We start from the raw sequence: 21,508 nt of genomic DNA, 5'->3' as shown, positions 1-21,508 counted from the left end.
AGCGCATCTAGGCTGAGGCCAGGCTAGGGAACAGCAGGCCCAGGGCTCCTTCTCCGAACCCCCCCGTTTTAGTTCCACTGCACAACCCACCGTGTTCTGACTCCCCAGGTGTTTCAGAGAAGCTCTGGCTCCCCATTTATCCCCAAGTTCCGCTGCGACCGGCTCGCAGCCGCCGTCTCCCCTGCTCCCGCAGACTTGTGGCCCAGTGGGGCCGCCCTTGCAGCCGAAGGATGGAAGGTAACAGCTTGTGCCCGATCGCAACTCCCTCTTCCACCCGGCTGGCTGCCGCTGCCTCTCTGCCCAGCCGCCTCTCCTGTCTGCTCCCCCCTTTCACGCGCTCTCTGGATTAACAAACTAATGGCTCAGCACAGCCCCCGCATCACTCCCCGACGCTGGCGCGGATTATACTTATACAGCACGGTACTGGGCACTAACCACCAGAGCAACGGAACCTGGCGCTGCCCCGAGGGGCCAGGCTCTGCACCCACGTGGGCAGGGGACGGGTGTGTGTGCGGGGGGTCACTGGCGAGGGATGGACGGGCTCATCGCTGCATGCGGGATGCCTCACTGGAACAAGGGCTCTGGGTGGCGATGCATGCCGTGCACTGGGGACAATGGCCACGCCCGGCGCATGATCTGGTCCGAGCTGTGCAGGGGCTTAGCCAGGTGGCCAGTGGCAGGAGACACCTGGGGTTCCCCATTGGACAGGGTCTGGGGGCATCCTGCACTCGCCTCGCGTGGGGTTTGGACCTGCGATGGCCCCGCTAGGTAGGGTGTGGATGGGAGAAGAAGACCGAGGATGTAGAGAAAGTAGATGAGGAAGTGTTTACTACTTCTTATAACACAAGAACCAAGGTCACCGAATGAAATTAACAGGCAGCAGGTTTAAAACAGACAAAAGGAAGTATTTCTTCACACAACTCAGTCAACCGGTGGAACTCTAGATGGGATACAAGATAGGGACAGGGTGGGATCTGAATTACTACAGGGAATTCTTTCCTGAGTGTCTGGCTGGTGAGTCTTGCCCACATGCTCAGGGTTTAGCTGATCGCCATATTTGGGGTCGGGAAGGAATTTTCCTCCAGGGCAAATTGGCAGGGGCCCTGGGGGTTTTTCGCCTTCCTCTGCAGCCTGGGGCACGGGTCATTTGCTGTAGGATTCTCTGCCCCTTGAAGTCTTTAGACTTGAGGACTTCAGTAGCTCAGACACAGGTCAGGGGTTTGTTACAGGAGTGGGTGGGTGAGATTCTGTGGCTTGAATTGTGCAGGAGGTCAGACTAGATGATCATAATGGTCCTTTCTGACCTTAAACTCTATGAGTCTATGAACTCCTTGCCAGAGGATGTTGTGAAGGCCAAGACCTTAACAGGATTCAAAAAAGAACTAGATTAGTTCCTGGAGGATAGGTCCATCAATGGCTATTAGCCAGGATGGGCAGGGATAGTGTCCCTAGTCTCTGTTTGCCACCAGGCATTGGCCACTGTCAGAAGACAGGACACTGGGCTAGATGGACCTTTGGTCTGACCCAGAAGGGCCATTCTTATGTTCTTATGAGGGCTGGATGGCAGCCGAGAGCACAGAAAGCAGGAGGCTGGAAGGGGGTAAAGCCAAAGAGGGCGTGACACAGAGTCGGGGGGCAGAGGGTACAGCTGCCAGTCAGAGAGGGGAGAAGATGGGCCTGTGGGAGCTGGACCAACGAGCCCGGGAGTGGGGAAGAGACGGAGGAAAGGGACCAGGGTAGAAATCTACAGGGTGGGAATCTACCCAAGAACCCTGGCCACGATCCTTCCAGGACAAGAGCCGTCACGCCCTGGGGATCCAGCCAGCCAGCAAGAGAGCTGGGGCCCTCCAGGCTGCAGGGAGGCTGCTGCAGGGAGTAACTCTCCTCCGGGCCTTCCTTTTGGAGCTGTGAAGGAGACGGTTCCCGGCGGATTCCAGTCCAAGAAGCCAGTCCTGCCTGCAACCCAAACAGCTGGGTCAGCTGAGCCCTCGGGCATCTGCTCTCCCTCCCCACGGCTGATCAACTCCTCCACTGCCCCCCTCCGAACAAGGGTCAGATCAAACCAACCCTGTGACTCCCCCTCCACCCCTGGCTCCGTGCTGGGAGGTGCAGCGTCCCAAAACACACCCCGCGCCCATCTGCCACCTCACCCTTTATTGACCGGAGACGTTGGCAAGGCCCACGGCTCACAGCATGGTGGCCGAGGAGCTCTGCTGCACCAAAAGGAGACACTTTGCTATCCCCGGCTCTCCCGCTGCCCCTCTCTGTCTGCGTCGCTCTCTTTCCCTCTACTGCAATCCTGTCTCCCGGTGCGTCCCTCTCCCTCACCCCAGCAGCCGCGCTCCCCTTCTGTGCCAGATTGGCGGCTCTGTGCTGCGTTTTCTGCCCAGCGTCAAATCGAGTGGGGAATGGGGGGAGCTGACTCTCCAGCTGCTGGGTGGGGGCGGTGTGGAAGCTGCTCCCCAGTGGGAGCCAGCCCCTGCCCCTGCCTCTGTCTGCTGCCCCGGTGCTGGGAGGGGTGTTTAGATCCTGGGGCGGGGTTGGCTCAGACCCAGCTCTGGTCCTGGATGTCGGTGCCTGGCCCTGCCGTTTTCCCCTCCTTCCCCCACCTGCCTCTGCTGGATCCTAGAACCCCGGAGGGTGGTGATAGAATCAGACCTGCTGCATTGGGGCACCCCACGTGGGGCCGCTCCCACGCCACGAATTCCAGGAAATGGGGCAGCCCCAACCAGGCCAGGTGGGAGGAGCAGAATAACCCGTCTTGTTGCCCTGTTCTGCCACTAGGCTGCAGCGGCCAGCCAGCCCGATGCTGGAACAGATTCCAGGCGCCAGCCGTCAGTCCAGGTAAGCGCTACGGGGGGTGGGGGGCCTGGGCGGAGCCCCTGATAGCTCCGAGCTCCAGACAAAGAAAGTCCTGCTAGCACAGAATCCCCTAGCCGTTAAATCACTAACACCTTCTCTCTCACCTGCCTCTCTGCAGTGCACAGCTCGGGGGGGGGGGGCAGAGGGGGTCCCCAAGCCCCTCTGCCTCCAGAATGTATTAGCCAAGAGGGTCAGAGACACACCCCTTGGGTGTCCCTAGCCTCTGACTGCCAAAAGCTGGGACTGGACGACAGGGGATGGACCACTGGATAATTGCCCTGTTCTGTTCATTCCCTCTGAAGCATCTGACAGTGGCCGCTTTCGGAAGACAGGACCATGGGCTAGCCGGACCATTGGTCTGACCCCGCATGGCCCTTCTGATGTTCTAATGTAATAGTATCGGGCAGGATAGAGGCCAAATCAACTCCTTCTCTGCGGATTTCTTCGTTGTGGGGACCCGCGACCCACTGCATCACCTTTGTAGTGCGTCTTTAATCCTGATTTCACCTCTGTTGGCAGGCTCTTTAAACAGCACATTGGCTACGTGTTCCCCAGGGCAGCACCTATGCTGGTTAGGTGCCTAACACCCATTGGCTCCTCTCACCTACCCAGGTGCACTGTACAGTCCAGGCATCAAGAGGTGCCTAAGTCACCATTGCCCAAAGGGGTTACTGAAACCAAGCCCTCCCTCTTGAGTTATTCTGTGTCAGGCGTGGCCCAGCGCTCAGGTGACTGCAGAAGTGGCTGGATAGTCTGGGATTATAGACCCAGTGGGTGGATTGTGAGGTTGGCAGCCCTAGCTAGGCAGGAATACCCTCTAAGAAGCACTCAGCTTTCTTCATTTGCATGGTAAACTTCTCCCACTTCCCACCTGCTGTTAACTGGTCTGAATTTTCTCCACAGGAATCGGCCTCTCCAGCCAGCCCAGCTATCCCCCTCCCTCAGATTGTGCTCACCGAGTGGGTGCCTGACCTGGCTTCGCCGGAAGCAGACCTGGAGGTGGCTGCAGAAACAGGCAGCTGTCAGTGCACTTCCAGCGACAGAGAGGTGGGAATGGAAGGATCTCCACATGTGGAGCCTACACAGGCCATGGCGGAAACAGAGAGAAACTTGGAGGGACTGGGGCTCTTGCCAAGCAGCCCTGAGAACCAGGCCGAAAGGGAGGAAACCTCTCTCATCCGGGTGCCATCTGGTTTCTTAAAGCAGGCTCTGTCGGTGCCTGGAAGCAGCCAAGCCTCACCTGTCCAGCCTGGAGGCGCTCCAGAAGGAGAAATGATAGCATTCTTAGTGACAAACACCCCAACTCAGGCTCTGTCAGAGGATGGAGGGAACCCCCTTCTGGCAGGAGAAGAGCTTGGGACGTTGGACGCCGGAGAGGAAGGCAGCTGCGAGACTATGGCCTATGGGCCAGTTGTCTGTGTGGAGGACAAACCCCTCATCGATCTCTTGAAAGAAGCCACGGACCCTGAAGTGGGTTCCGAGAAGGTCTCCGTCACTGACGAAGGCGAAGGGTCTAAAGCGGCTGTGGGATTTCATGGCAATGTTACAGAACCCAAAGCCAGGAGAACCAATCCAAGCTTGGAGAGGATGCCCCCCACTTCAGAAGACCCCAGTGAGGCTAGCAAGCAGGCGCAAAGGGAAGACCTCACTAGCTGTCCAGCCTCAAAGTGTCCAACGCCAAGACCAAGATCTTTCCCAGGCAAAGATCCAAACTACCAGGTGTCTGAACAACTCACGATACAGCCTCCTGAGGAGCACATCAGTGCTTCATCAAGATCCAGCAAGCATAGCGCCACCTCTGGACAGAGAACGCTAGACCGATTTGCGGTTGGAGAGGAGACCAAGGCAGCCTCGAATACCGGAGGGTCCCCAGCAGAGAGAGAGCACGACCTGGACCTAGAAGGCCAAACCAAAGAGGACATGTCTCCTCTCGGCTTTGCAAGCCTAAGCAGCCACGAGATTTGCGAATGCACATACCAAAGACTGGACAGCCTTGAAGAAACTATCCGTGAGCTGGAGATGACCATTAATGAAATCAATATTCACCCATCAGCTGAATTTATATTTCGGAGAGAGCTGCTAGGACAGTTGGGGTCTCAGGATGACAGTGGGCTAAAGGAGGGCTTGGGGGACCTTGAACACAGTTGCTGGTGTGCCAGGACCACGGATTCAGAACAGGGTGAGGCTGATGCTCCCAGAAGGTCATCTTTGAGCGGGACCAAGCCACCTCTGCTACCCAAGCCGCAGCTTCTGCTCGACAGTCCTAAGGTTTATTTTCTGTTATTCCTCTTGTTGTGCTCTACGCTCGGATTCCATCTGATGCCTTCTCTTCCTCTGCCTCCACCCGGCCCCACCCCCTTCCTGAGAATCCAGCTTCCCCTAGAGCCGAGGTGTAAAAAACTTCCCCTCCTCTTCCCCCGGTATTTGGACAGACCCTGCAATAAAGGCAAACGGGGCGGAGAAATAATGGAGACTGGTGGCACGTGAACTGGAAAGGCAGCAGGCCCTTTGCAAGCAAACTGGCCCGCCTGGCATCTCTCTCTGTGTTTCTCTCGTGAGCCTTGGGGCGGGTTTTTTACACCTCCCTCCCCCTCTCCCCCGCTGGATGTTAGCGCTGAATTAGACCAAGGTCAGCAGTCTTCATCCATTGCACCCGCATTCTGATGCCATCCAATAGGGGAGGGGTGACTGGCTTAATGGCCTGGCACAGACCTGGAAACAAGTACCGAACAGAGTGTGTCGGGCCCCAGTTAGCCACCGAGACCCTGGCCACCCCTCTGCTTTGGAAATTGAGTGCTGGCTGCTGAGTGCAAATTCAAACTGTAGCTGGAGGCTGGATGTCAAGTTTGCTGATTAACCCCAAGGCAATAAAATCAGATCCAGATAAGAATGGGGGGACCCGAGAGATCCAGGAAGAGAAGGCAGAATGCAAGGGAGACATTCCACACAGGGCCTTAGCAGCAGGTTTGGGGGGTCATTTTAGCATAGGAGTAAGCCCCAAATGTTGAGTGCTAAGGGCCAAGTTCTGCTGAAATTTACACCTTAACCTGTGTCCATCTGGAGTAACCATATTAATTTTTGTGCAGTTATTCCAGTTTCATGCCCGTGGGATCGAGGGCAGGATCAGGTCCAGTTTAAAGGGCCCCTGCTCTGTATTGTGTTAATCAGAGTATGTCAGCGCTGCAAAGAAAAACCTGCAACACTGAATCTCAGAGCCTGGCTCAGGCTTCGGGGCAAAAAGTAGCAGAGAAGATGTTCCTGCTCACACTGGAGCCCGGGCTCTGAAATCCGGCAAGCGCGAAGGGTCTCGGAGCCCCAGCCCCATTCCAAGCCCGAACATCTACATGGCTCCTTTTAGCCCAGCGAGCCCAAGTCAGTTGACCTGGGCCTTGAGACTCAGTGCCACGGATTTTTCTTTGCTGTGTAGGCGTACCCTCAGGGACGCCACATTAGATCCCCTCCATTTGTAAGTAAAAGGATGGAGAGTTTTGTGTCTCTCACTTTTCTAACTAACTGCACTTTAAGTGGCCTTGCTAAGTGGCAGATGCTTCTCCTAATTAAATCACAGAGCTGAGCTCCTGAAGCTGTCCAAATTGGTTGCAAATGGAATCTGCAAGGACCAGGCTTCTTGCTGAATAGCTGATGAGAGAAGGGGGCGGGAGAACTCTGCCAGTCAGAACTCAGCTTATTCCTTTGTTAACCCTCCGCTTTTATGAATGAATCCCTTTTCCCTTTGTAGCAATTATACCGGGCCTGGTTCCTGTTTACATTAAGGCCCCTTGACATCGCTGCGCCTGCGTAAACGGGACTTAAAATGGATGTCGCTGTCGTTTGCTGCCACTTCAGTTCCGGTTACACAGACGGAGTGGTGTAAAGGGACCATAGGGTCTGCGAACACTGCAGTCGGGCAATTGCAGCTCGTATGGACGTATGCGGGCTAGCTTTAATTCAGCTAGCTTAGGTACGAATAACAGTGAAACTGCTGCAGCACCAGCTAGCTACCCAGGGTCCCTTGAATGCTGCCACAGCGTCACTGCTATGTACCCAAGCGACAGTCACATCTCTGATGGCTGTGTAGACAAATCCTGAGTGTAAATGAGAAGTAAGCCCGCAAGTTTTATTTATCGCTACAGTAGCAGGATCTCTGGTTGCCTGGATGCATCACAAAACAAAGGTCTTGAAACAGGAGGCCACTTAGCTAGGGTTTGGCTGAATCGGTCACTAATCAGATGAAAATTCACCCCCCCGATCACCCTAAATTTCTGGGCTGTTTGAGACGCAGATCCAAATCATAACAGGTCACCCCTATCTGTAATCACTGCAATGGACACCAGAACATAGCTGGGAAATGTTACATGCTCACCGCATGCACACAGAGAACTAAGCCACAAACAGAAATACGCCTGCTGGAAGGTTGCAGTGTAGCACGACTTTAAATCTTAGAATTCAGAATGGTAACCCACAAGAGCCCAAAAACCAGAGGGAGAGAAAGCAGGCTGCTCCCTAGAACAACGCGGCTCAACTCACCTCACCTTACTCTAGGCTGGCTGGCTGACACCCATCGGTGCTCACTGCACTTCTCTTGTACAGCCCATTTAGACTCACCCCTTTACTACTCTGCTGAATCTAGTGTCATGGGCCTGATTTTTGTGTCATTGAAATGATGGTTCATCCATTTACAGCTCCTGGGTTAGGATGCTCAGGCCTGGCCTAAATTTCAGCTCAGCGCACATCCTGCTCAGCATTCCTTTACAAAGCCCTGTTTGTGCCATCCATTGTAGCTGGTCCCAGATCTGCTCGTGTTTTTCCATAATAACTGTAGCAACCTGCATGGAACTTGGAGAGAGGAGCACAGGTTGCAGGATGGAAGAGTTTGGAAGAGGCACCAGAAAGTCAGTCTGTGTGCACATGGCTAGAATGCTAGCACGCACTCCAGGAAAAAATAATGAGCTACATGGGGCAAACGATTGCAGTGATCGGTTACTAGCTATTCCTTGGGCGCAGCCTTGATATCCACCCAAGTTACAGGACCTCTGTCTGCTTACAGATTAATCTTTTCTTTGTGCTGTCCTTCTCACCAGCTTCTGTATCTCAAATTGTATGTGGATAGCTAATAAAAACTGCTTTATTCCCACCGTCATGATTCCCACCTGGAACTCTGCCTCTGTCTCAAAGCAGCTCTCTTTCTTTCGCTTTCACATGCATCCTCTCATCGAGCCAGGATGCATTCCCTCTGCTTTCGGTTTTCCATTGCTTTCAGTGGTTTTTCCCTAGTCCCTGCTGTTTGCATTGCGGAATTACCTGATGAGAATGTGCTGACAGGCCAGGTGGGCGAGGTAATATCTTTTATTGGACCAACCTCTGTTGGAGAAAGAGACAAGCGTTCACAGAGCTTGTCCTGCGTTTCCCAGCCCCGAAGAAGAGCGCCGTGCACGCTCAAAACCTTGTCTCGTTCGCCAACAGAGCTTGTTCCAATCAAATCTGTCTCCTATCCTGGGACCGACAATGCAAACGCTTCTGTGCTGAGAAGTTTCCTGTTCATTTCAGAACATATCAAACCGTGTGTACAATTGGGACCCCTCCAGGGGAGGGGGATTAGGGTGATCTTGGTGTGGAAAGAACATGGGGGGGAGTCAAGTTATTGATCGAAGATGGGATCTGGCTGCAGCGTCAACATCCAGGTTTGGGGAAAAACCCCCAAAGTCGAGGGACTTTTGGAACCTGGTTTTTGGCTCCAACATCTAATTGGGCTTGGAGCTGTTTGCAAAATGTGGGGGCTGGATCCAGGCTTGGATTTCAAACCTCCCCAGCAGTACAAGGGTATTTGGCTCTGCGAGTAGGTTTGGGCCCATCTCAAAAGCACGGATTTTTGGCCAACAATTTCTAACCCGGATGCCTAAAATTAGGCACCCAATTCCACAGTTAGGCACCTAAATCGAGGGCCTGATTTCAGAGGTGCTGAGCACCTGCAGTTTCCAATGTCCTCAGCTGGAGTTGTGGGTGCTCAGCATTCATGTGCCTCTCCAGGCAATCCCGTGTGAGCACATTGGCTTTTATCGTTGTGCTTTCTTCATGGGGCTGCTGGTGGTGCACGCCACACTTGAGAGGAAAGATTCCAGGCCAGATTCTGGAGTAAATCTGGACTCACTCCCTTCAGTTGGGTGCCCGAGGGGCTGTATCTCCACTCCGATGTCAGGTCCTCTCCTCCTCTGAAATCCCAGGCATGTTCTTCCCCCAATCTCGGCACTCGGACATCTGCCGTCCACGCTCCCAGGAGACAAGACTCCCAGGAGACAAGAGCGTCAGGTCCTTGGTTAATTTGTATCCCGAGGTGCTTAGGGATGCTGTGTGGGTGTGGCTGTCACAATCACGGGTGGATCTGCAGCCCGCTGGGAAACAAGCCCCCCCACTCACTGGGAAGTGCAGTGAAGTCATTTGGAAGGCCGGGCGCTGCATGGCAGAGGCTCCGGTGGCCTGTTTCCAGCGTGGGGCAGTACTGAGGGGATGCTTTTCCAATGCCAGAGAATCTCATGGGGCTCACCTGCCCCCAAGAGAAATTTAACCCCCAAAACACCAGAAGGCTCCTTAAGACTCACTTGTTTTCTGTCTCTCTGATGGAGAGTAAGGATGTGGTAACTGCATAAGTGTGCTGCCTTTTGGACATCTCTGTCCTTCGCCTCCTGTTTAGGGTGAACCCTCTTCCCAAGGCACATTCTGCCCCAAAGTTGGGGGTGTGGAGAGCCAGGGTTTTGGTTTCGCTCCATGTTACAGACCTGGGGCCATGAGCAAAGCTTGGCTCCCGACCAGAAATTCCCACACTTTCCGTGCTGCCTGGGTCTGAGGCTGCGGTGATGGGCCTCACTGCCAGCACGGGCCTCCCCGAGGTTCAAAAATCATGAGCCAGGCCCAGCAAAATTGTTGGATTTTTTTTTTAATGTTACATTCATGGTTCTTTGTCTTTGCCTTGTGGCTTTTGAGCCTTTAGTCTCCCGCTGGGAGGGGGTCATGATTTCAAACATCAGTCTGCTGCCTCCCGTTGTTTCAAGCCCAGATCTTCTCCTCATGCTGTGACGCTTGGAGCCAGGGCGCTGATCAAAACACCAAAGCTCACGTGACTTTGAAATGGCAAGAGCTGGCAAGGCTGGAGCTGCCAAGAGTGCTCCGGGCCAGGAGCCATGGGTTGGCACAGCCGGGCTGGATCAAAGCAAGGTTCTCCTGGAGAGAGTCTTGCTGTGCCGAAATGCTGCCCGTGGCTTGGGGGCGTGGGGGGAGGATCCTACTAGTGAAAAGCAGCAAACCCAGGCACAGATATGCTGGCGGGCCCATTGCACTGTTCTCGAGGAGCCTTAAAGTGGGTGCCGGCCCCCTTACCAGAGGGGCTGCGTTTACCACTCAGTCCACTTAGGGGTGAGCTTTTCTAAAGCAGTTGGGCCTGGATCCTCAAAGGGGTTTAGGCCCCTAATTAATAGCAGTTAGGACCCTAAATACCTTTGAGGATCTAGGCCGTAACGTTGGCCTAAGTCTGCTCCCACTGAGGGACCGATTTCAATGCGGGGTAGGTCGGTGCGGCGCGCTGATGAAAATCTCACCCCTGTGGGCATCGCAGGGGGCCTCTGGATCTCCTTCACAAACCACTGCAAGATCTTCCCCCGGGAAGCAAGGCCGGGAATGCTGCTGGCCGGCCCCAGCCAGCTGCCTCCCACACCCGGAACGGGAGCAAGCGTTAGGTTGGCTCATTCGTGCGTCGGATTTAACCCCCCAACCCCATGTGTTTCAACAGAGTGGCGGCGTTTCCATTCCAGCCATGAAGATGGTGAATCCAGCCTCCCGGCTGAAGCAGAGCCAGCAGGCGAGCCCGGACAAAAGCAAACACATAAAGCAGAGAATGGAATACATGCGGATCCAGGGACCACAGCAGGTAGTTTATCTCTAGGGCAGCCGCTCCTCTCTGTTAGCCGCAGGGGGACACAAAGACTGGTTAGGAGCCCTGCTTGTCTCTGTACGTCTGCAGGGGAGGGTGGGAGAAACTTGCCCGAGAGCCTGTGCGATCTGACAGCACAAATTTTCTGTTGCTGCTTTTTACTCTCCTGGAGCCTGCCACAGGTGAGGGGGGGAGGTATCTGTGTACCTGGGGGAGGCAGCTGACTCGGGGGAGGTGAGATGTGCAATCGGCTCTGCTGACCCCCACCACGACGGCTTCCGCAGCATTAAACTGGGCACTGAGCTGAGACCAGCAAACTCATGTCTCGCGTGGTGTGAGGGTTGAAGTAGGATTCGCATCTTCCCCCGAGCTCCCTGCCCCAGCTTCATTTCCACCCTCCTCCCATCGGTTCGGGAGGGCCATGTCTATCAGTCACCCTTTTCTAAGAAGGAGAGACATGGATCACTTTAACCTTAGATCCTAGACAGGCTTAAAGCCCCTTCAGAGCCCATCGTGCTCATGATGGCAAATGGGTAACCCCCCACCCCACCCTCAGTGCTCCCCACAAAGTGATCTTGTGGGTCCCTGAATCTGCTGTTGGATCCACAAAGCCATGCCGGGTAGGCCCAGTCTTTGTCCACAGGAGGCGCTCTCCTCTGGTGTCTCCTGGTGCGTGCGGCTCTTTGCAGGCCGCTTGGGGAGAGGAGCGGGGATTTATGGCCGGGGGTGGTGGGGTGGGGAGCTAACGCTCAAGCTGGGGAGACTCTCCTGTGGAACGAGGTGTTTGGTGGCTCGGCTGTTTTCAGAGTCCGACCTCAGAGCACTTTGCCGTTGAGCTCGGCAAGGAATCAGTAGCTGGTTGACGCCCACTCCAGACTCCGCCCACAAACATTAGCCACGCCCAGTGCTCTCCATTAGCAAGACCCCAATGGATGCTTCCTAAAGGTGTGGGGGAGACTGTTTCTCTCCCTTCTCCGGCCCCCATCAGATATCCTGCTCCCCACCCATCTTCGCCCAGCACACCGCAGGCTCCCCCGATACACACAGCCCCAGAGCTGGGCCCATTCACGGCTCTGCAGTAGGCTGTGGGGGTTTCGCGGCTCCAACCTCCGCAGCAGTTCTGGGACCGCATTCTTTCCTAGGGGGACACGCGAGACAGTGGGCAAAGGGGGTGGGGCACCGGGAGGCTGTAGGGCAGTTGGATGAAGATTTGGAGTAGACCCCCCCCCACCCTCTGGGCGCCTCCCCACTCCCCGTTCTACGCGGGCTTGTCTGCGGTAGCATTGAGCGTGCAGCTGGGTTCACTTGCTTCTGTTGTTCTTGCCGATGCTAACCGTGCTCACAGTGGCTGTCCAGCTTTCTGAAGCCACAAGGCAAGGTAACAAAAGCCAGTTTCTAGCCCTTAAACCTTCCCCCGCCCCCGCCCTTCCCCTTCTTGAATGACACCCTGCTCCCCACCCCTTTTATGCCCGATTGCCCCCAGCACTAGTGGCCAGCCCTAGCCTCCTGGCCCCCAGTCCCTGTCCCTGCTGAGCGACAGCACCCTGGGGATGGCTTGTCTGATGTCCCGCCCTCCCCCACCCTGCAGTCTGTGTTTCAACCCCTCCCCCAATCCTCCTGAAAAATCCCAAATTTTGCTTGTTCGGGTGTAACAAAACCCAGTGGGTACAAGGGCGGGTTCCCCCACTCCCTTGGCCTGGCCGCCGTGGCCGCGCTGGGTTTTGGGCCACGTCTCGTGAGCAAAATGGACCCATCCCTGAAAGGATCTGAGCTGCTTCCTTTGCACGTTCCCCACCCACACTTCCTGCAGTGCTAACCGGGGTCCGCACTCCTAGAGCCCAGCACAGATGCTGTTTGTCGTTTCCCGGGAGAGCCGGCTCCCCGCCGAGAGGCAGCCCCCAGCCCGCCATGGTGCTGTTGAGCTCTTTCCTCAGGGTGGGGATGTCTGTGCGTGGCCAGACTCCCTGCACTCCACCCCTACAGTCTAGCTTGCAGCGTTACACTGGCCCATGACAAGCAGGGGTGTCCCCCACACAGATACCAAATCCCTTAGTATGTTCTGTTCTCATGACAACAATTTGGGGGCTGATTTCCAAGGCACAGATCCGCGTGAGGAGCCTGCGTCCCTTTGCCGGTCAATGGGCGCCTGACTCCTTTGTGCCTGGCCTGGGGAATTTTGCTGGGCACACAGGACTCAGAAGGACCAGTCGGGAGCTGCAGTTGGGGCATGGAGGGGAGGGGAGATATCCTCCCTAGGTATGGAGAACAGACAGGTAACACCGCTGAGGCAGTTACCCTAGACCCACCCCATCACCCCACTGCAGACCAGAGTAGCTGGCAGGGAAACCATCATGCCCTGGCACCATGCCTCTGGCCACCGTCGGATGACAGGACGCTGGGCTATCGGTTTGATCCAGTGTGGCCACTGTTACGTTCTTCTGTCCTCTCTAGATGCTAGAATATACCTAGGGCCACAGACACCTAAGACCTCCTAGACCCTCTCTTCCATTTGCCTGCCGGTGCAGGATTGTACCCTCGCATACATTTCCTCATGCCTTGGCCAATCCAGGGTTTCAAGGCTGTGATTAAGGCAACTGTCTAAGGCAGTGTTTCTCCACCGGCAGGTCAGGAGCCTCCTGGGGAATCACAAAAAAGCACGAGAGGGAGCGGGGGTGTCATAAGACATTGCTCGTTTTATTACAGTATAGAGCAAAGAAAATCTCGCCCTCCCACGCCAGGCTTGTGGGCGGTGTGTTCTCTGGCAACCTCTCGCTACGCACATGCAAATAACGGCCCCACCGTTAGCATTGATATAGGGTTTTTTTTTTTAACTCTTATAGTTGCAAAAATTGTTGATTTAGTATAAATGGGCTGTTAAGCTGAAGAAACACTCACCAAAGGGGTTTGGAGTAGGGCGTCTAAATGAGCTAGGTGCACAAGTCCCTTTGACTTTGGGAAAAATCCCATTATAGGGCACCACAAATTAATGGGAGTTTGGCACCCAGGTCATCTAGGCGGCTTGGAAAATGTCCAGGGTGCCGTCCAGAGGCTGCACCCAACGCATCGCACCACGGGGGCGTCTTTGCAGAGACCCAGCCTGACCTTGCCCTATTCTGATTTCCCCCCACCATCTCTCTCAGCCAGAAGCTCGGTGGCTCCCCAAGTCCTTTCCCCCACCGCCTCGAGAGTCACACGCTTTGTGAAGCCCCACTTTGGGCCCCACCATGCAGCTATTGCTCCGCCAGAGCCTGCCCCAAAGCCTGCTGTGGTCAAAGGGAAGCTTTCCATTGCCTTCAGGATCACACCTTTAAGCATTCCTCATGCCTTGGTCATACCGGCTCCTCTCTGCATGTAGGGGCCAGCGACACAGCAGACCTCTCTCCCCTTCCATCTACGGACAGGGCGGGAGGGGGAAGGTCTTGCAAGAGAACCTGTGGGTTTGCCTCTTTCCTAGCAGGTTACATAGAGCTGCCAAAACCCTTCACGTCTGCTCTGTCAGTCACCAGTGTCCCTCACCGGGAGCTTCACTTGGGCAACGTGGACTATTCTATGTTAATGCTTCATAAAGTTTTGGGGTGCTGTCCTCATTCCCCATGCTTAGGCTAACCCAGCTTGGTGGGGGTCGGGGGGCAGAGTCACGTTTTTGGAGGACCTACCCCTATCCCCCACCACCCGTGGTTTCTGAAGCTGCTGGATCCCAACACAGGTCACTGAACACCCTCCCCAGCCAAGCGATGCTCCCCGCAGTTCACAAGCGTCTGTGCACGACCATCTCTTTCGTTTGCCCCTGTCGGACAGCTCTGATAAACAGCACCTCTGCAGCCACCTCCCCGCTCCTCACCCCCTGGAAATCCCGCTTTCCCCCACGCAGCTGTGATGCAGCTAACTTGAATATAGGCGTTGTTCTAACATGCCGTGCATGCCCAGTCTAACATTTCAATTCTTGTTCCCCCCTACCCCGACCTTTCTCTCCTGTCTCCCTCTGCCTGCCTGCCTCTCTGTGTGCGTGTGTGTCCGTCCGTCTGTCTGTCTGTCTCTCTCTGTCTCTCGCTCGCCTTCTCCTCTTGGTGATGCTCCTTCCCTCATCCAGTAACCCGTGGAACCAGATCATCTCGTGCTCTGTTTGTGGTGTGGACCTTTTCCCAGCTGCTCGACCTCAGGCCTAAATCAATGCTGCTTCTGAACAAATTCCTTAAAAACAAAACAAAAAACTGTTTGATTCCCCCCACCCCCTTCCTCCTCCTCCTCCTCCTTGAATATTGCTTTTCTTTCTAGGCCGCTAGATCATCTAAAGAGGCTAGTGGGCTGAGTGAGACTTCCAGTCCAGTCTCAGAAAAAACTACTCCTGGCAGAACATCCATCCCTGTATTGACTTCCTTTGGGGCAAGGAACTCATCCATTTCATTCTAACGCTCCTTGCCAACTTCTCATTCAACTGTTCTCCTCCTTACTGGGGCCTGGCTTCTCTCTTCCTTACACTCCTCCCTTGGACTGTCTTCTTGAGGCAACTTCAAAGGTCACCAGATGTCCCTCTAGCTTTTTATTTTAATTGTCCTGATCCACTATGGCCGACCTTCGGTCTCGCATCCTGCTCCACTGTGGCCGACCTTCTGTCTCACTTCCTGCTCCAATATGGCCGACCTGCCACTTTCTGTTTCTTCCTCTCTTTTTTTTTTTGTTGTTGTTGTTGGTGTTCTTTTTGTTGGTGGTTTTTTTATTTTTTCTCCCCTCTCGACACCTCCTTTTTTCCACCCTGGCGTTTTTTGTTTATTTAAGAGCGCTAAGAACTTCACTCCGCCCGTTTCACGAGCTTCAAGCAACGACGACGGTGCGCGGCGCCAGAACCTGCCACACCTTGTTCAAGGGGGACCAGAACAAAAGCAGAAGGCTGTTGACAGGGGAAGGGAGGGTGTTGGGGGGGGAGCGGCTTCTGAAGACGTCTCAGAAACCCGCCGATCTGACTGTTAATGCTGCTGCCACTCCGTTTTTCTTTCCTTAAAGTTTTTAAACAGCTGTAACTGTGATTAATCCTGTAGGAGACTGTGCTGCAGTCCTCTAGCCAAGTCTTCATGGGTCAGTGGTGTTTTGACTTTGGAGCCTGTGTGTGCAGCTTTTCCGCTGGGCTTTTGATTGTTGACTTGCTGAAAGGTCACCGCTGTACTGAAGGCCGCCAGGGCTCATCTTGCAAGAAGCCAGCGGGTCAGTGTTTGCGTTAGCTTCGCTGTCTCTTTCTTCCAAGGGTTTCCAAGGGAAACACCTGAGCGGGTTTAGTCTGTGAGATTGCCTGGTGCTTCGCAACTGGAAAGACCAAAGGTCGGGGCATCTCGGTGGCAGGGAGGCAGAATGTTACTCCAAGAGACATGGCTGAAACGGGTAGAGAAATTGGAATGAGACGGGAACAGTTCCTGAAGGAGTCAGGTTTCCCATCATCTTAGTTTCATAATGTAGCACTTTAAAGGTTTGGTCAGTTCCTTCCTGTAGTGAGAGAGAGAAACTGGCGGGGGCAGCCCAGGACTGCGTGGAGCAGAGGTGTGATGCTGAACGGCAAGGCCAGGGGCTGAGTGGCATGGAAGGGGCCGATACTGCCAGGCATTGATGACGTTGGACTGAGGGACGTGGGAGGAGAGCTGAATTCAGCAAGTGGGGTGGAATGGGGAAAGACAGAGTAGCGCAGGTGGGAGGGGCGAGGTTGGAAGCCCTAGATCTCAACTGGGGGAGAAGGGGCATAACCCCAGCAAGGATCATGGGTTGTAACCTCCCTGCCCTTCCATATTAGTCTGCACGGCAAAGGGTGAGTGCCACTGTACTAAGCAATATACTGTGTGCCCAGATGGGGGTGTAAATTGGAGGCTGAGAATGCTGCTGGAGTTTAATGCTCCTGGTCCACCTCCTGGCCTCTGCATGGACTCATGGGTAAGTGGGGGTCGGGCCTTGGGCTGAGGGGGGGTGACAGTCCCCACCGGGGCCTCTGAAATCTAGAGCAATCAGCTCTGGTCAGGCAGGGCTGCATGGAACACGCCAGGGGCTAGCGGGTGGTTTTCACCAGCAGCAGCCCCTGGGGGCTGTAATGCCCAGGAGGCGAGCGAGGGGGAAGAATGCAAAGTACAATAGGCGAGGAGCGGGCCCTGGCACCGTGGCTGTAACGAATGCACTGTATAACACGGCGAAGGGCTGGGGCTCGTTAGAGGAACCCGAGGGAGGGAGATGGGGAACGAGATGAGAAGAGCCGCAGGTCCAGCGGCCAACGCTGGGGTCTCTTGGGCTCAGTCTGGAGCCACGGAGAATGGGCACAAAAGAGGGTCACATGCCATGGACTCAAATAGGTACGGGAGAGGTTTGTTAAAGTACAATACATACGTGTGCGTGTGTGGGGTGGGGGTGGGAGGGATGGCCAGTCACTGGACAAACAAAATGTAAGCACAGATTATACCTAGGGGAATCTATGCGAGCTGTGTGTGCGTGTGAATATCCCAAATGCTGTCGTGTAGAGTGCGGACCATGTGCAACCAGAGTACGGAATCGAATCACTTCTTTCGTTGGCTAGTTCATCGCCGGTTTTCAGTTCCTTCTCTCTTTTTTTTTCTTTCTTTCTTTCTTTTTTGTAGGGCGATCATTTTTGTACAAAGAGAACGGGCCTTTTTTTGAATAACAAAGAGAAAAGAAAAAAAAAAAAAGAACCGTAATGCAATTTCTTTGGATTGCAAAAAGCAACTCTTTACATTTAAGTGAAGTGTCTTAACATTTTATATTGTTTTAAAAATATATTTACATATTATATATATATAAAATATACGTAATATAAATATATATATATATATAAATATTTAAATGAAGAAGAAATAAAAGAACTCTCTTCACGTCTGGTATATGAGGGGGGTGGATCTTCTTCCCTGGTGAAATTGTTGCTTTAGAAACGCAGCTTTAACCCTAACGCTCAGCTTACCATCCTGTTTTTCCTAGACCTCTCCCTGTTGCCTGTCACTCCTCCCCTCCCCCCGCTTACATTTTGTGTGCACGATGGGAGAGGCTGGTATGCATCTGGAGCGAGCCCCTGGTGCCCGTGTGTGACACCAAGCATCGGGACAGGGTGTCGGTGGCAGGGATTGAACCTGCGACCTCTGAATTGTAAAGTATGACCTTTAAAGCCCAAGTCTTGGGGCTCAAGCGGGCTTCTTACCCACTGTGGCCTGGCCACCAGTGGGGAAAGGGGGGGTGGGGGGGCTAGAACGGAGCACCCAGCCGGTTACAGTTGCCCCAGCTCCCTTGTAGCAATTTTTAAGAGGTTGGGGGGGCCACACGCTGTAGGCAGAGTCAGGCACACACTGGGCTGGTGGGTCGTTTTTTTCCCCCTGGGAGGAGCAAGATAAAAGGAACAGCAAGAGGCAGAGTTTGGGGGGGGACTTAGCGCCACCCACGGGGCAGGGAGGGGAAGGAGCCGTCCCTGCTCTTAAAGAAGGGGCTGGTTTTACATCGCGAGTATTTCCCCCTTGCCCGGCATTGTCCAAGCCCTTCCCCACCCCAGGGCCAGCTCCTCCCACGGCCGGGTCAGTGTCAGCCCCACGAAGTCCTACCCCCCTCTCTGCGCCTCTGCCCCTGCCATGCACTGGGCACCCAGCTGCTCCAGTGGGGCTGGCTCAGCGCCGGGGGGGGGGGCTCGGCTCGGCCTCACGCGCTTGGGCCAGAGGCTCGGGTGTGGCCTTTCGGGACGCGGGATGAGCCGGATCCGGGCTCCTTCCTCGCAGCGGTAGCCGGAAGTTGAAGCATTCATTTTATTTTTCATTACCAAAGCAAAACATTCTAGCAAAACTGAGCGCGCTCCTGGCTCGCCCCCATCCCCGGCCCCCGCCCTCCACCAGCCCCCCCCCACTTCCTCCCCCCAGTCACCATCCCGCTGGCTCACTGAACCCCCTGCCACAGCCTGGCTAGGGCCAGGCCAAAAAACCCACCACGGCAAAGGCATGTAGCGTCGTGGCTTGTCTCGTGGCCACTGAGCCCGTCGCTAGTGACAGACGGGTGCCCACCCCCCAGGCCCTGCCAGGGTGGGGGGAACCCTGAGGGCAGAGCCCCCAGTATTAAGGAGGGCCAGATACCCTGGTGAAGGCCTTCCAGCTCCCACGGGGGGGCACACCCCCCATTGTGGCTCAAGGTAGGGGGCTGGACCAGCTCGATGTTGCTGCTGGGGGCCAGTGCCACACTTGCCTCTCCTGCCGGCGTGTGAGTCGCAAGGGTGGGGAGGCTTAAAATTGAAATGCTAGCATAGCCCCCACCCCTGCAGCTAAGGGCTAGCCCCCCCCCCCCCCGGCCAGCACTGCCCCTTCCCCACTGGAGGGGACGAGGTGCTTTTAAAACCCAGGTAAACCACAGCCCCCCCCACCCTCCCCCCAGCCTCACCTGGGCGTACGTGACTCACGTGCATCCTGGCCTCGCGCCAGCGAGAACTGGCTCGTGGGCCCGGGCAGCTGTCACTACATGAGCAACAGATGTTGCATCTGGGGGCAGATTTTTCCCCCCCCAAGGCACAAGGTGGGGGGCGGGGGGGGGAACATGGTCAAAAGCACCTAAGGCCCAGGGCCTCCATGGCACTTTCGCACCTAACGCCCATTGGCTTCAGTGGGCATTCAGCAGCGAAGCACATTTCAAGTTCTGGGCCTGAGTGTCTTGGGCGATAGGGAAGAAAAGAAAAAAAATCAAGGGGCTTTTGAGAATGCTTCACGCGGCACGTAGGCCCAGGTGCCTAACTCCCATTGGCTTTTAAGGGGACTTGGGCGCCTTTGAACAGCTGCCCCAAAGGTGCACGTGTTTAAATGTTTACAGCTGCGTGAGGTGACCTGCTGCAGCCTCCCGTGTGCTGCAAAGGCTCGGCCCTCCCACGGGGGCCACGGCCAATACTGTCATGGTTGCCCCCATTAACTACCGGGCAGCGACTGGCCACGCTAGGCTGTGGCTTTGGAGGCCTGACTTAATATTGATTAGCTTCGTTTCCTGCCCCAGCCCCGCCACGGTTAAGCAGACTAGTCTTCTATGCGTGTGTGTGTTTGTGTGTGTCATTTTCATGGCATCACTCCACTTGTGTGTGAGACCAACAATCACAGCGTGTTGATTGAACAATAAACCCACTTTAGTTTGACTTTTAAATTAAAAAAAGAAAAAGTTAAAAAAAACCTCAAAAGGCACCACCCGAGTTACGCATGTCTCGCTGAAGTCCCTGCTGCATGCCACCCCTTGCTTTCGTCGTCTGAGGCTGTATGTGGGGGGGATTTTGAAAGGACAAAAAAAGAAAACTTTAGATGCTGTTTTCAGGGTTTCTACAACGTCGTGTGTGTCTCTCTCTCTCTCGCGCATGAATTCTATTGTGAACTGTTTTGCAAAACAAAACAAAGCTGGTTGTAAAGGACAGGTCTGGAGTCTGTATGTTTTTGAAAATCTTTTTCTGGCTTCTGTCTGTAGCGTAGGTCTATGTATAAACTATATGGATGCCATGGATCGTTCTGTGAGAAATGTGATCATTGTAACTTGAAAAATTCCAAATGACAAAGGGTTGCTTTTTCTTTTGCCTTTCCTTTCTTATTTTCTTTTTTATCAGAGTGTCTGGCTTTAATAAAACACTTTTTTTTTTTCTCTATAGCCCTTCTTCCCTTTAGGCTTTGTCTTTTGTTACTGCCCCTTGACCAACCACCACCGAATCCTCACCAGGCTGCGGAAAGCCTCCCTCAGGGGGCTGCAGTCTTCGCGCTCGGTCGCACTGGCGTGTTGCCCCGATTCCCGGTCACATGCACACAGCCCGCTAGCCCCAGTTCCCTTGGGCTTTAAAGTGAAGCGAGTTGGCCCAGCAGGACGCTTGACGCGATGGGTTGATCACTGTGACACGCAGGCGATCAGGTCGGCCTGTCGTTTTCCGCGAGCGGAGGGCTAGGCCGGGGTCCCCGCCGTAGGCCAGGTCTCCCCTGACGGCCGCGGAGCCGCTCTCGGCCGACGCGCCCGGCGACGGAGCAAAACCATCGCAAGCCGTGGTGACGTCAGGTCTGGCGCCGTAAGGGGCCTTGGTGCAGCGGTTGTCAAACTGGGGGGGGCGTCGGGGCTGGCTTAGACTGGCTGGGGCCAAAGCTGAAGCCCGAGGGCTTTAGGCCTGGGCGTCGGGACTCAGATGACAGGCCCCCTGCCTCGGACTGAAGCCCTTGGGCTTCGGCTTTGCCCCACCCCCACCTGGGGCTCAGGCTTCAGTGCCCCCCTCCTGCGGTGCTGTCGTCATGTTTATTGTCCAAAGGGGGGGGCGCAATGCAAATCCCTGCCTTGGAGGTTTCACGGGCAGAGGCTTAGGCAGGCCCTGTGCTGTGAGCAGCGGGCGTGGCCCCGGATCACGAACGGGCTGGTGCGGCTGGTATTGGGCAGGGGCGAAGCCCCTGCTGGGGATGCAGCAGCATGGGGGCTCATCTACATCTAAACTTGATCACTGGGTGACAAATCACCCCCCACCCGAGCCCCGTAGCTGTGCTGGCCTCACCCCCGCTCAGACACGCGCCTGTTGCCCTAGCTACCATCGCTTGGGGAGGTGGCGTTGCTACAGCAACGGGGGGGGCACCCAGCCATCGCTTTTAGAAGCATCTCCATGCCAGTGGTGTGGCGCCCCTCCTGTAGACAGGGCCTGAGGTACCGCTCAGCCAGTCCCTCCGGCTGTTCGCCCTGGTCACGTGAGAACACGGGTACGAACGTGAGCCCAGTGGGGCA

General features: G+C 55.1%; 1 protein-coding gene across 15 annotated transcripts in view; it reads left to right on the top strand.

The window, feature by feature from the left end:
• The window catches only part of SRCIN1 (SRC kinase signaling inhibitor 1), a 190,538-nt gene extending 170,125 nt beyond the window's left edge, over nt 1-20,413 (top strand). For 9 of the 15 annotated variants that reach the window (XM_073326148.1, XM_073326149.1, XM_073326150.1 and 6 more), the window contains 5 exons: nt 109-237; nt 2,785-2,844; nt 3,766-5,130; nt 10,643-10,780; nt 15,560-20,413. In XM_073326148.1, the coding sequence (XP_073182249.1) occupies nt 109-237; nt 2,785-2,844; nt 3,766-5,130; nt 10,643-10,780; nt 15,560-15,751 (1,884 nt within the window). In that variant the 3' untranslated portion in view covers nt 15,752-20,413. The other 6 variants (XM_073326147.1, XM_073326151.1, XM_073326155.1 and 3 more) reach the window with 6 other exon arrangements.
• Nucleotides 20,414-21,508: the final 1,095 nt, after the last annotated feature.

Source organism: Lepidochelys kempii, chromosome 27 (assembly GCF_965140265.1).
Source record: "Lepidochelys kempii isolate rLepKem1 chromosome 27, rLepKem1.hap2, whole genome shotgun sequence".
Lineage (NCBI taxonomy): Eukaryota > Metazoa > Chordata > Testudines > Cheloniidae > Lepidochelys > Lepidochelys kempii.
The sequence above is the reverse complement of the archived record's forward strand: the minus strand, read 5'-3'. Positions and strand labels throughout refer to the sequence as shown.